At 37.9% G+C, this 15592-nt stretch overlaps 1 protein-coding gene across 1 annotated transcript; it reads left to right on the top strand.

The window, feature by feature from the left end:
• Positions 1-749: 749 nt before the first annotated feature.
• LOC135478010 (uncharacterized) lies at positions 750-15377 on the top strand. Its single transcript, XM_064758260.1, has 6 exons — positions 750-790; positions 7689-7790; positions 10686-10868; positions 11919-12070; positions 13926-14021; positions 15179-15377. The coding sequence occupies exons 2-6, from the start codon at positions 7708-7710 to the stop codon at positions 15307-15309; spliced, it is 645 nt and encodes a 214-aa protein (XP_064614330.1). The 5' UTR covers positions 750-790; positions 7689-7707; the 3' UTR covers positions 15310-15377.
• The last annotated feature ends 215 nt before the right edge of the window (positions 15378-15592 follow it).

Below are 15592 nucleotides of genomic sequence, written 5' to 3'. Positions count from 1 at the left end.
ACAAAACTCTTTGTTCTAAATGTGGAGCACCAAGCTAGTTAAACGATATTCATACACTCGGAAATTAATACGCTCAGAAAATAAGGCCGCCCAGCTCTTTGGAATCCACCACTCGCGGACGTAAGAGAAAACTTCTGGATATTACGTGACATATAAAAAAGAAACAGTTCAGATCGTCAACCGTTAAAATGATACACGTAGACTAATCCCCAAAATCATATTCACTGATAAAAATTAGCATTCGAATCACTTGACGAAAATTAGTTACCTGGAATAGTGCCTGTATATCCTAATTTGTTGTACGCTCAATACCCTGCTATAAATCAAAAAAGGGTAAAAATTATATCTGTTGAAGCACTGAGTAAACTATACAATGACGTTTAATAAAGTTAACATTATTGCATATTTTGTTTATCTAATTCTTAGGCCATGGTGCCAGATGTTATGTACGCTGTTACCATTTAAGCATTTACGTGAACAGGTAGAATAAAACCCTAACTGAGGTAAACTCCTAACTGAGAGCCCTAACTGAGGTCTCTCGTTTCTTTCTAAAGTTTTTGCTTCAGATAATGATATCCACCTGAAGATTAGGGGGTTTCCATTTCAAAATTTGAACATCAGGTGGTTGACACCAGCCAACCAAATTGCTTGCCCCTCCCATTTCTAAGACGAGGCTATGGCCTTGACAATCTGATATATTTAAGAAGGCTATCCTAGGTGGTCTTAGACTGTTTAAGCGTTCGCACGGAATAGCGGCTGAATTTGTGAGTTGTTTTACCAATCCTTCAAGGTAGGTTATCAGCAATCGAGGGCAGAAAAAAACAAAAAACATGTGATAAATTTGCCTCCAGGGGTAGAGCTGTATATTTATTGTGTTGAATTAATTACTTATTTTGATTAACGACATATTATAAAGTAGCGAATATTTGGGTTTTCAGTTGATTCATTCGCATAGAACATTCTGCGAGTCCGTCGGTCATTTTCTGTTGACTTCTCCTCTTTGGAAGAATCGATTTTAACAGTTTACGTTATATACTTCCTTAACTCTTTAGTTCTTTGACCAGGATTGTTTGGATTAACGGCTTGCATATGAATGTGTAGTTTCAACGCCTAGGTTCACCATAGATGTGTCTGTAGTAACCCGATGAATGGCTGTTTTATATGATCTACTTAACGACATGTATTTGTCATTGTGAACCTATATGGACTCCGAACAGAGAGTTAACGTATTAAGTTAGAACGCCGTCTTGTCTTTCGGGTGAGTGTCACCAGATTCTTGTCTTTCGGGTGAGTGTCACTAGACTATGACCGTACACTGGACAGGTGGATCAGCTTACACACCGCCTGTCCCTTGTTAGTGAAATCGCATTTAGGGCACTTTATTTTCCCCTCTAAAATATCATAAAGAGAAAATCGACCAACCATGATCTACCTAGGCATGTGTTCCTATACAAAAGACAGGTAAATTAAGAATTTACCTGACCTCGTACACATTTTGTGTATTAGACGACGTTCTCAATTCAACCTACAAGCCTTGCGTATAGCCAGCAGGTTCTGGGAAGGTTTACTTTCTGTTCAAGTTTAGTTCCCTTCAGGAAAATGTCAAGTGCACTTTGACTGACGCACTTTGTGTATTAGACGATGTTCTCAGTTCAACCTACAAGCCTTGCGTATAGCCAGCAGGTTCTGGGAAGGTTTACTTTCTGTTCAAGTTTAGTTCCCTTCAGGAAAATGTCAAATGCACTTTGACTGACGCAATGGCACATTATTGATATATCACATGGTACAGGTAAAATGTTCACTAATATAGATTTAGTGGTAAATAAAAAGATGATGCAATACAACACCCCCCCCCCCCCAACCCGCACTATTGGTGTGTTGCTTACCTTTATTGAGTTAGAGTGTTAGGATTATAGGCTTAGTAATACTCACTATATGACAAACATTGTCACAGGCAAATAAACATCATAAAATATTACTTTTTATCACCCTACATTCCAAAGGGTTCCTTTAAAACAACTTTGAAAGATTAATGTAACTCTGATTCAAGCAAAATGAGTATCTTTAATAGTCATGAACGAAATTTTAGGTGAAAACAATACAGATTCATTGTTATGACAACATGAAAATGTTGAATATGTTTAATCGGTCATTTAATCAATGATCTTACAAACCATGCCTGCCTGCTATCGCCAGCCTTTTGCCCGTATTGAACAGAATGCGTTTAAGTGTACTTGTATGTTCACGAATTCACGAATCGTTTGACTGACCAATTTGAGCCATTTATTTCTAGAGGTGAAGGCAAAAACAGACAGCTTTGATTGTTGTAGCTATATTTAAACTGTCTACAGCCCACAGATAAATGTATTTTGAATATTCCAGGTTACCAGAGTTAAGGAATTGTAGAATCAATTTACACATGCATATCGAATATGTCAGAGTCGGATAGAAAACAAAGAATGTTATAATAGTGTAATTAAGAACCCTATTCGTTCTCACTAATGGAGAGATGAAAGGATGGAAGTTACAGATGTGAAACGATCCATTCCTGAGTTAGAATTTAATCATTATACAGTGAACCATTACCCCATTTCTATCAAGCTCCTTACATCTAAAAAATTTTATTTTAAATCAGGAAATCGTATTTTTTAAAATCATACATATGGGGTTTATGTACGCATGAAAGTTTATCACGACCCACGACCATCGGCTGGTACGAGGGTACGAGTGGAATGGAAGCCAGCATGACTTCAACTCACAACGACCTCCTTGGTGAGAGGCCTCTGCGTCATTGTGCTGCACTAGCCATGGAGGTCTTATTTAACGTTAGATACTACTTCAGTTGTTTCCCCATTAAAGCTATGTTGGGAAGATCGGATGAAAGCGCTTTTCAATAAGGTGTAATTATCATTACTTTTATTTTTCCAGTGTTTATCGAGAGCTCATTATCACCTAACCAGTCTTGCACTTTTGTACGCTCTTGTGTCATAGCACTTATAGCTTCATTAATATTTCCTAACAAATATGTAGATCTGGTACAATCAGCAAAGAACACGAAGTTCAATAGAGACGAAGAAAAAATTACATGTACATCATTGACATAAATTAGAAATAGAATTTGACCCAGAATGGAGCAGAAAGGCAGTTACTCTAACTTTTATTAGAAAGTTAGCTTCGAAATCGAGACAGAAATACATTTCACAAACCATGGAAGTGTATGTCTTGCAAAGAACATCGGTGTCATTTGCGCCAAACGCTTTAGTAGGTTTAATATTTAAAATGAGAAAAGACAGTAAAATTTGTGGGATCGTTTTTTATTTACGTGTGCAAAGTTTAAAGCATTATGTTGAGAAATAAGCGACAAGTGGATATATATGTATTTCACCAGGGTTGCCTGGCAAATAGAAGACAATGAAAAGAAAAAGGAGAAAAGGAGCAACACTGGCCATCAGGGATCTCCTGTGTGACACCATTTCTCATTAACTCGATTAAATGTTAACAAGGGCCAGAAATTCTTCCGCTTCCATTTAAAATATTATTAGATCAAACTACTTATGTTAATGTTTAAAAATGTTTTGTGGTGGTTTCGTCTTGAGATCTAAGCAAACCTGCTTAAATAAGTTGATAAATCACCACCTTGATGACACGGAGACTTGATTTTATGTTGTGTACAAGCAGGGATGTTCATCTTATACGCAGCTGTGTAGAAGGAGCAATAAACATTAAGTTGAGACATGTCCATTCATTGAGGCAGCTAACAAACCAGATCTGACGTGGTTCTATAGTACGATGGTCGTGGGCTTCCCCCGGGCTGTGCCCGGTTTCCTCCCACCGTAATGCTGGCTGCCGTCATATAAGTGAAATATTCTTGAGTACGGCGTGAAACACCAATAAAATAAATAAATAAATAAATAAATATAAATAAATCTATTGTTCAAAGATGGTATTCATCTTTAAGTGAAAGATAAAAAGGAAGATTCAGAATTCCTCGCAGATTGCTAAGTTTAAACCACATTTTGAATGAACTGAAAATTTACGAAACCCGTTGCCGTTGAGGTAAAACGTTGTCGTGCGATTATTGTCACCTAAACACCACGATTAGTGAAATACACGTAAGGCTATGTATATGTGCAAACTTTGTTTTATAGGCCTGGTTTTAACCACCCAGTGAAAGCCCGTTTCGAATGACGGCATGATTATATGACTGAAATTGAGCACATAATAACAGTTTGTGCTCTTGAGGCCGTATCTTGCCACGTGGACTATATCTTGCTTTTGTGAATAGAATTTTAAAATGAACACCCCACCATGAGGTTACACTGTACAGCTTATGTGCAGTAGTGTGATGTACCCGGATAGTTTATCATTCTTTTCAAAACCGCAATGGGTTCTTTTGTTGATGTCTATATAACGTGGTATAAAATAGAAAAAAATATGGGGTAAACCATCCTTTTCATACCTGTATGTATACGACGATGAAACCCAAGTATATAAGTGTTCGAGCAGGGCACACATGCTGCTGACAAGTTTAGTCTGTTATAAGTCCATTTTACAGTGTACGCCTAGGTTTACAATCTAAACCCTATAAAACTTATGTGGTTGGAACAGCGTGTTTATGGATGTCATAAAAAAATTTTTAATACGTATATATAGCGTACAGAATAGCGGGTAAAACCAGAATAGCACATACAGTATGATAGCACACGTATGCGTTGAAATACAGCTACTTGTCAATTTGCCTGAGTCGGGGTTTTATTCTAACTCTGCATGTAAATGCATACATAGTAAATAGTAGCAACGCGCCCCTTAGCAGAATTAGGTAAAAATAAATAAGCAGTGATGTTAACTGCAATTTAATAGACGTCACTGCTCTAGAAATACTCAAAATACGGTGATGTTGTCATAATACCTTATTATCAGTTATTGGATGGAGAGCCGCCACTGGGAGAAGCGATCTACCAGTCTCATAAGAACGTATGCGTAGTCTAACCTTATCTTTTCTTTTTTCCTAATATGGTGTGCTCGTCACACGTGGGAATAGCTGTCAGTAAATTGCCAAAGACCAGTGGTTTACTTCAGGGTTTATCCAGTGATACTGACCACCATGGAATAAGACATGTTTTGCGTGTGGTGTTAAAAACGAATCGATCAGTCGATCATTTAATGCTGTACTGAAGAACACTCTTTTCACTTCTGTGGCGACCGTGAAGCTTACAGACAGAGGATTATATCAAGGTCTGGGACGACTGCTGCGCAATTGCCTCTATACGCGACAGGAATTTAGGCTATTTAATACATCTACCACACGCCTTATTACGCTGCATAGGGCCGTTTTCCCGTCTTTTCATCTATTGAACAAAACTGAAAGAAAATGAATATCATGTAATGTGGATAATGTTTTCCTTTGTGGTAGCGTACCATACAATTCATTCACGAAGACTTTTTTTAATTTTATTATGTAGCGTATTCATATAACACTTTATCAGACAGGCTAATGTTATGGAATATGTGGAATATTAATGTTGTACCAGACACATTTAACTCTAATATTACCGAGTCACCAATGAACTGAACATCGTCAATGTACACTTAGTTCAGCAGGAGCATTCGAAAGCTAGAAAGGGCTTAATATTGTGACTTTTAACTGTAATATAAATACGGGGAAGAAAACTGTGTATCCAAAAAGGGGCTTTTCTTCCATAAGGAACTATATTGTGGATGCAAATTTATCTAAGAAAATTGCTTTCTAAAATCTTAGATTATGCCATGGGGATGACGGCGAATGTCCTTTAGGTAAGTCAGCACGTAGACGTAAGATAGCACAGACTTGGGTAACAGCATTTAACATTTATTATGACGTAATTGTGCAGTGATGTACTGGTGGGCAAACGATTATTCATAACATTTTACTGCGTTTTAAAAATACTGAACTGAAATCAGTTCATTATTAAAGGAGAATTATCATCATAACTTCCCCCAGAAAAATACCTAGGCCCAGAACAAAGTATGTGCCCAACGCAGGTATTAAATATGGTGCCTCCTCTGCGGCCGTACGTGGGAAGGCCTGACAGCAACCTGCGGATGGTCGTGGGTTTCCCCCGGGCTGTGCCCGGTTTCCACCCACCATAATGCTGGCCGCCGTCGTATAAGTGAAATATTCTTGAGCACGGCGTAAAACACCAATCAAATAAATAAATATGGTGCAATGTAACGTGTATATATTGTGTATTATGTTGCTTATCAAAAGATATGTTCAGACCAATCTGAATATCTCTGTCCTGCATGCCGGACATACCGGCATCATTATAGTACCATCACATGATCAGTCAGCGTAGCCGTTTCATGAGGTCAACAGGTGTCATATTTCGTCGACTGTAGGTGATTGTGTGGGGCTGAAATGATGCCTATTGAATACCAACATTTTTTATAACATTCCTTAGCAGATTTGAGCTGTTGATGGTCTTTGTGCTGATCTCCTCCACACATAATTGTCCCAGGAAAATATTTTCCTCAGTTATTTAGGGGATATTATGTAACCTACATAAAGAGCCCCCTAGCCTTTAACTTGTCTTTATCTGACAATACCTGTCTGGTGCGTCACATGCCTAATTTGTACACTACAGAAAAATCCCGATAGATAAAGACATACAATTCCTAATTAAAGAGCGCGGCTGACTTTCATAAAATGCATAACGTTTTACGTAAATGACGTGGTCGTTAGGTTTTAACGCCGTAAGGAACCGTTATTTAAGGGAATTCACCATAAATTTGTTTAGAAAGTTTGGCTAGAAGTGGGCCCTGATCGATGTTGTAATATTGTTTTTGTTTGTATGTGATCGATTTCACACGCCTTGTTCAGGAAGATCTCTCTATTATTCTCCATATTATCAGATTGATTTCTGAAGGTCAAATGATTTATGTACGTGTTTAATCTCTTAGTTGCCGGCCTAGGCTATTTATATATAACGTTGTTCTCGTAGCTAGGCGCCCGGCACTGAGCCGTTAGAGAAGGAAACATGGAGGTTGTATAAAAACGCCTAAGCAAATTTAATTAAATCGAAAGATTATTCAAAATGTACATTCAAAACTACCTTGATTTATTGTGTTTAGATCCATTTAAATTGCATGTGTTTTCTTGAATTGTATATTGTGGGCTTTATGAACCATATAATAATGAATACCAATGATATGGACTTGAACTGTACTTCTATTTTCATCTTTGGACAACATTATTGTGGTGTTTACAAATGTTATGTCTGATCATACACACACAAAAATAAAATGGTTCAAAACACTTGGAATCTAGTTTTTGAGGGTCTTTCTACGGACCTTAACGTATTTAGGAGGAATTACATGTATCTCGCTTCAGAAACGACTTCATATTATCGCTATGTTAATGATCAAGATGCATATTTCTTTTTACACCTTTACCCCTGAGTGTTCGCTACTTGGGTTATATTGTGGCCTACTTTTTACTAGATTTGCCTCGCTGGTTAGAAGGCTTAAGTTGCATATGTTCAGTGTCTCTCCGTGTGCAAGTACAGGTATTAAATTGAGAAACATCCAATACTAGTAACAGATAATTGGTAAGAGTTACAGGTATGTATTCATAGAGTATGTTAGCATTATAAATAGATCTAAAAATGACTCACAGTTTAAGTGTTTAAATTGTGTTATTATTTTCCCAGGTACATAATACAGCTAACAATGAAGGCCGGCCGTGTGACGGTGAAAAAGATGATCACCGACTATGAGAAGACTCACATACGAAAACGAAAACCACCTTTAAAGTAAGTTAATTATTTTGACTGTGTATTGCACAAATCTTGTCCAGTATGTATTTGCCATGTTTATATGTTTGGTTTAGCAATATCCATGTATAACATTTGCCACCCAATTAAGATTGTCATTTTGGGACTGATGGAGCATAATAATAATAATAATAATAATAATAATAAGAATTATTAAAGGCCCTCAAATGGATATATAGAAGCGTTAGGCATATACACTGAGGGAATACACTTTGGTTAACTTAATTGAATTTGTTGAAATAAACGTTTCTCTCCGTGTGCAAGTACAGGTATTAAATTGAGAAACAAAAGCAAGTAAGACATCCAAGTCCTATGAGATAATAAAAATACATGATGGGTAGTAAATCAAGAGCTGTGACAACAGTCGGGTAATTGGCAAATCGTGACAACTAACCGATCAAATCAAGAGCAGTGACAACAGTGGGATAATTGACAAATGGTCACAAGTAACCGATCAAATCAAGAGCTGTGACAACAGTGGGATAATTGATAATTGGTCACAAGTAACCCATCGAATGAGGAGCCGTTACAACAGTGGGATAATTGACAAATGGTCCCAAGTAACCCATCGAATGAAGTGCAGTGACAACAGTGGGGTAATTAACAAATGGTCACAAGTAACCGATCAAATCCAGAGTTGTGACAACAGTGGGATAATTGACAAATGGTCACAAGTAACCCATCGAATGAAGAGCAGTGACAACAGTCGGATAATTGACAAATGGTAACAAGTAACCCATCGAATGAAGAGCAGTGACAACAGTCGGATAATTGACAAATGGTCACAAGTTACCCATCGAATGAAGAGCTGTTACAACAGTGGGATAATTGACAAATGGTCCCAAGTAACCCATCGAATGAAGAGCAGTGAAAACAGTGGGATAATTGACAATTGGTCACAAGTAACCGATCAAATCAAGAGCTGTGAAGACAGTGGGATAATTGACAAATGGTAACAAGTAACCCATCGAATGAAGAGCAGGGACAACAGTGGGATAATTGACAAATGGTCACAACTAACCCATCGAATGAAGAGCAGTGACAACAGTGGGATAATTGACAAATGGTCACAACTAACCCATCGAATGAAGAGCAGTGACAACAGTCGGATAATTGACAAATGGTCACAAGTAACCCATCGAATGAAGAGCAGTGACAACAGTGGGATAATTGACAAATGGTCACAAGTTACCCATCGAATGAAGAGCCGTTACAACAGTGGGATAATTGACAAATGGTCACAAGTAACCCATCGAATGAAGAGCAGTGACAACAGTGGGATAGTTGACAAATGGTCACAAGTAACCCATCGAATGAAGAGCAGTGACAACAGTGGGATATTTGACAAATGGTCACAAGTAACCGATCAAATATGGCCTCTCGTGAATTTATGAAATCTTCATGCATACGGCGATCAGTCCCTATATGTGTGTGTGTCTAATTCTGTGGTTTACATAACAACCAACCAGTAACCAATCTCAGTGATTATAAGCACGTGTAAACCCGCATATCTTTATCTCAGTGCTATTACAATCAGAGACTTTGAGCTATACGTGTTTTTAATTTTAGGCTGGTAGATACTTTTGGCAAAAGTGGTGTGTCCAGACCTTCGGCTGTCATTATTATATCGCTGGGTGGGGGTGGCGATACGGTTTTAATATGGATGGTATGGTATTGATAAGATCAAACAAATTAATTCAAATTCGAAATCAGGAAATCTTTTTGTGTAACGAGACAAAATAACTTATACATATTTTTTTCCGATCTCTATCCGGTTTCTCTTAATACTGTTACTTAATCCACTTTCTAAATGACATCTATACCTATCTGATATATTTATCTAAGGGAGTGACGTCGTTTGTGATCATCAGAGGGGTAATACATGTTCGCTGTAAAGTCTACCGGTCAACTACCTTCCATTTTTGTGGAAGGCCTGTTGGTCGAGTGGTCTAGACATGTTGACATGTATTGCTGGCGGTTAGGTGCCTGACTCTGAGGTCGCTGGCTCGAAACCCGCAATGGTCTCAGCCAAATTTCAGCACTAGAATCTGTGCTATATTCAGAAAGTGTAATCCCTATTAACGATAATACTGTTACTTAATCCACTTTCTAAATGACATCTATACCTATTGGTTAGGCCTGTGTAGATTGTATGATTCATGTCCTGACTTCACCCGGTTGCTACGGTAACCAAGTTCTTATTTGTATTTTAGTATTTTCTTCCGTCATTAACCATTACACATTCTTTAAACCTCTAGTTAATATGTGAGTTATGAGGATACATTCTTTCCTTACTAGATAGCTGCTTTAATAAACGTGTTCTTTTGATAATTCCCTTTACTCATTTATGACATTTGATCACTAAAGATGAATAAAATCTTGAATTCAACGTTTCACCTGTGGAATTCGTTTAAGCCAATTTTCTGTACATTGATAAGTGAGTGAGTGAGTGAAAGTTTTAACGTCGCTTTCAACAATATTTCAGTTTTATCGCGACAATAAAACGTCAAGTAGTCTATCTACTACGGATAATTCATTTACTATTCAGTCAATAAAGGATATCAGAAGTCACATAACGAACACAGACGGTAGTTTAATATCACAGCTTTCTTGCCATACCAATGGTAGAGAGAAAATCAAAAATAGTATCACTTTATAAGAATTGAAAAGTTCTGAAAGAGAGCTCAAGTGATAAAAGGAATCTTGTGCAGGAGCAAAGTCGCCACAGTCAAGCTGTACACTGATGAACTGTAATTAGCTGAAATGCCTTTATTACGCACAGATATGAATATTATACACTCCAACTTAGGTGAAAAATCACTTCACCAAAACACTTGGTTTTTTATTTATTTATTTTGCTTATTTAACTAATAGAGGTGGAGGAGACAACAGTATGACCTTTCCCAAAGAGTACACCATTACTGGAAACGTCTATCGCGCAAGTTTTGAGCCTCTTACACAGGCCTCCGTCAAAAGACACCGACGAACCACTTTCTCCGCAGACACTCCTAGACAAGTGAGCAAGGCGTCTCTTCGTTCTACCAACGATGCGGACAGGTAGGCACTGCTGTGTTTCAGAAAAAAAAAATTTTTTTTCCGACGTTTAGTGACATGTGGCTTGTCAAGAAAATTAAATTCAGCTCAATTTCAGCAAAGCTATTCTGTGATACAGAACAAAACTTTTTTCGGCGCCTAGGTTCTGTTAACCTGCTTCCTTTTTCGCTACTAAACTAAAATAGGTAGGTTAATAGTCCATTGTCTTCGAAGCCTGGCCTGCTTCAAAGAGGCACCACGATGACATGATCGAAGTATTGTTTAAACTGACGATAAATTACCTATAAAACAAGCTTAACCCTAAAGCCTATTTGCAGCATAGCACATCTTCTACGGTTATGTAAGTCTTCTTCGGGTTTTTAGGAGAGAGTGATCTCTACCTCCCGTAGTGGGCCTATTTGCTGATAAGTTTAAACGATTAGCCTATAACCGCCGATTACGCCTCGCTCTTGGATAATACGAGTGGTACACAGTATCGTGGCAAATGTTCATAGCCATGTACACCCAGCAGTTTAGAGACTATGGCGTTTGTGTTACATATCCACAATGTACGCAATTTCTACACAAAAATTCAAAATTAAAAAAATTCCAACTGCTTATACGCATGTCCTTGCCGGTGTGCAAATTCACAAGCAGTGATTTATAGATGGTAATAACCCCGAAATGCATGCTTTTGGGAATTCATTTCAACATAATTCCTTGCATCTCAGTTATTGGAAGAACCTAACCGATCGTCAGAAATATAGCCTACCATTATATTGTCTGTGGACATGTCGATTTGTTCTGGAGGATATAGTTCCAAATAAGCATTATACAAGCAGCAGCCTTATCGTATATGTAAAACTGTTTAGCGGCCGATTTTATATACACAGTTCGCGTTTTTGTCGTATCAGTCATGTAAGGTGAAATCACGATTTAGAGCGAGATTTGCGGGTTATCGTATAGACTCTTGGTCATGTGTCATTCCCATCATTTTGAATTAAATTTACGTTGCCTGGGTAGGGGGATTTCGCATTACATGAAATATATACCTAGTTTTAGTTTATCTTACAGATGTGACTCGACTGATTGGGAAGTGTCAGTACCCTCCGTGGTTCCCGTGGTTGTCTTGCTGATGTCCCTGGTGCTGTATTTGGCTAACGCCGCGCGAACCATCATCACCACCTACAATGTGCTCCCTGTCACATTCAACGTCTCACCATCGGGTAATATCTACACCACAGAACCGTTAAAGAACTGCCAATTTCTCTCCGGTGTTATTCGTTTAATAAACACACAACTTGTGTGAATAATTATATCAGACAAGTCCCTCTCAGAGTTTGGGGGTGGGTGCAATAAATTATCACAGATTGCAACTCTAAAAGAGTAATAATTTATGATAACTGGTCCCGTTTGCAAAGAGTGACATGTTGTTATAAGGAATTCGTTTAAAAAAAGACATTGCTGGAAAATAGCATTCACACATACCGTACCTTACCTCAATACATTATTGGAACATTTCATTCAGTCATTACAATGTCTTGTTTCAAGTTGCATTGTAACAACGTTCATTCACTCTAAAGACTAAAGTGTTGCATTTAACAATGTAAAGAGATCAAAGGAGTGACCGCAATTATACGCATTATCTGACCGAGTTAAAAAAAAAATTAATATTTTCAATGGAGTTGGAAAATGAACACCTGTGAAGAGTGTTAAAATATTAACACTCAATAAAAGTGGTCAGATATATGGAACTCTAATAAGTGCTCTATAAGTATACAGTGTTAACACTTATGTTTTAAGAGAGTTTATCTATGTAGACTTAGCTCATTTGGCTTAACAATGCCCAGTTGAGTGAGACGGTTTAAACTTTGACACGAACGATCCCTACAAAACACTGATTGGGCCAATAGTGTCGAGATGTCGTGTGTTAACGGCTATCAGTAACACTGCTATCATTTTGATTCAGTTTACCACACGTGGCTTGAACCAGACAGACATTTCAAGTTGACCGATTAAATGTCACTGAAAATCTATTATCACACAGTCGTTCGTCTTCTATACTATAGGTGACATGATTGTAAGTTTCCCCTGTATAATTTAAGTATTATTTTACAAACTTGCAGCGTATAGACAGATATGCAATCAGGAATTTACTCAGGTGACAGCAGTTACTTTCAGACTTTATCTCAATATTGTTGTTATATTGTAAAAAATGCCAGTCTAATTTTGTTTAATTTTGAATGTTCTCATTATCACATCGAACAAAGTATTTAATGTTTACATATTTAAGCATGTTCGGGCCTTGAAATGGCTAAAACAGTGCTTAAGGCGTACAATATAGATTCTCATTGGCTGAAGTAAGAGATGGACAAGCACAGGTTATACTTTGCCTAAGCAGAATTTTAAGTATGGTACATTTATCCAAGCGTGACCAAGGTTGCAAGATTTAACCCAGGAAGATATATCTCCACTGTTAGTCATTCAGCGTCGATTCTGTATCCTTTTAAATGGCGTTAAGCCATAACCATTCATTGTTGTTTTAATTATGTTGTTTTAAAAACTTATACGTGGGGAGGTCTCCCAGCAGCCTGCGGATGGTCGTGGGTTTTCTCCGGGCTCTGCCCGGTTTCCTCCCACCATAATGCTGGCCGCCGTCGTATAAGTGAAATATTCTTGAGTACGGCGTAAAACACCAATCAAAATAAATAAATAAATAAAGACTTATAATCAACATATTACATCCGAAAAACCCAAATTCATAAAACACTTGGTTTTACATATTAATACTGAGTTCAGGGTCTATATTACACAAAGCTTTTCAGCGTTCTTCATGAGACATGAGTTTCATCAGGATCTATTGGTACTCCGAAATGAGGTAGTTTGCTGTGACGAGAGACCGAATTGGGGACTGACAAGCTGGACCTGCGTTACCAGTTCAGTGATGTCATTTCTCATTTGTTGGCATATTTTTCTTCCATTTCCTTAAAACCCTGCCTTCCTTTTATAGTATCCTTTGAACTTCGGTTCGAGTCCCAATTCTGTATTGTCGTAGAGTCATTTCATGGTTACTCCTTACAGGTTTCATGGCTTGGATTGTCTTCCTTTGGCTGATCAAACGTTTGCGGGATTTCTTCGACCAAACATTTGCCCTCAACGTCGCTGTTGCCAATAAAGGTGAATATAAGATATTTCTTGACAATTAGCTTAAGCATTATTCCTATAACATTAACCCTGTCATTGTTTTCATGTGATTGTACGTTATATGTGGCGACAATACAGGATTTGGAGTAATTCTAGATCAGTTACGTCTATATAATAAACTGCTGTTAACATTAAGTGCATCACTTATTTCTACCTGAACCAATGTATGTATTTACGACTAGCTCGTTGTCTGGACGAACAGTTAAATATACTCAACAATCAGGTACATATAGCTTGAAGTGAAAAACAAAAATAAAATAGATCTACGTGTCAGCAGAAAGTTCGTTGTAAACTGTATGTGTGAAATTATCGTCTGTAATATGCATGTTAGTATAATGCCTTCCGGATTTCGTAATTTTAGTACACGTGACCTACGGCTTACGCTGTTGAGAAGTTTACACTCGTAATGTGAGCTCAGACATTAATACGAACTACTGTATTTGTTAAATTGGCATTATAAATTTATATATTTCTTTATTTAATTGGTGTTTTACACCGCAGCAAAGAATATTTCAATTATTTCGGCCAACTTTATGGCGAGAGAAAAACGGGCAGAGCCCGGGAGAAACCCACGACCTTCCGCCAATTGCTGGCAGACTTGATACGTACAGCCGGAGAGGAAGCCAGTATGAGTTGAACTTGTACTCACAGCGACCGCATTGGTGAGGGGCTTCTGGGTCATTACGCCCCGTTGGTGTGCTCACCACGTCGGCCGCAGAACAGCATGGACACCAAAAACACTATGAATGTAGCCTACCTTTAAATCCGATACTGCACTTAAGCCCTCAAAATAAAGAATTCATAGCATTGCGACAAAACTGTAAAAGATTACACAAGTTTTCGACAAAGATGCCCGCCAAGGGATCAAACACTTTTGTAACGTTTTACATTTACGTGACGATGCTTTATCATCATTGGACCACGTACGACTTTGGGTCTAAAGAAGTAAAGAATAGATTTAAATAGTAAATTTAAATCATTCTAAAAATTTCTTTTAAAATATGTTATGAAAGAACTGTATCCTACGGGTCTTGTCGCTGACATTTAGGTCATTCTTTGATTTGTTCCAGTTCCAGTTATCAAATGGTAATCTCTGGATGTGTTTTGTTGTTGTTTTTTCTTGTCCCCAGAGACGCAGACAGAGTACCCAATACAGACCTTGAACTATCCCATACAGGCCGCTGGGAATCCAGTCAGTTGTACTCAGGACTCCAGCTTTGAGTCCTCCTCCCTGGCTCTCCACAAGGAAACCCAGGTGTAATTACCAAGACAACAGATTTCGTCGGCATAGTCTTTTCATGCTGGCCAATAAGTGAAGATTTTGCTTGATCCGTGCTTCCGTCGACACGTTGGTTACGTTTTTTTTTTGTGGTTTTTTTTGTGTTTTTTTTCATATAAGACCTATAGTGCTGCATTTTCCTTCAATCTGTCAACCTTAATATATACAATTCATAAAAGTGAAGGTAATTGCTCTGAGGCTTTCTTGGGACAGAAAAATTGGCATTTGAGATCTTAACTTTTATCTATGTTTTAAGAGCCAACGA

Source organism: Liolophura sinensis, chromosome 11, assembly GCF_032854445.1.
Source record: "Liolophura sinensis isolate JHLJ2023 chromosome 11, CUHK_Ljap_v2, whole genome shotgun sequence".
NCBI classification, from domain to species: Eukaryota; Metazoa; Mollusca; class Polyplacophora; order Chitonida; family Chitonidae; genus Liolophura; species Liolophura sinensis.
This window is presented reverse-complemented; position numbering and strand designations above follow the sequence as displayed.

Bases quoted from the DNA above. Each gene is read 5' to 3' on its own strand.
- LOC135478010 (XM_064758260.1), top strand. From the start codon at position 7,708: ATGAAGGCCGGCCGTGTGACGGTGAAAAAGATGATCACCGACTATGAG. The intron at 12,071-13,925 runs GTAATATCTACA...TACTCCTTACAG, and splicing joins ATTCAACGTCTCACCATCGG to GTTTCATGGCTTGGATTGTC. The intron at 14,022-15,178 runs GTGAATATAAGA...TCTTGTCCCCAG, and splicing joins CGTCGCTGTTGCCAATAAAG to AGACGCAGACAGAGTACCCA.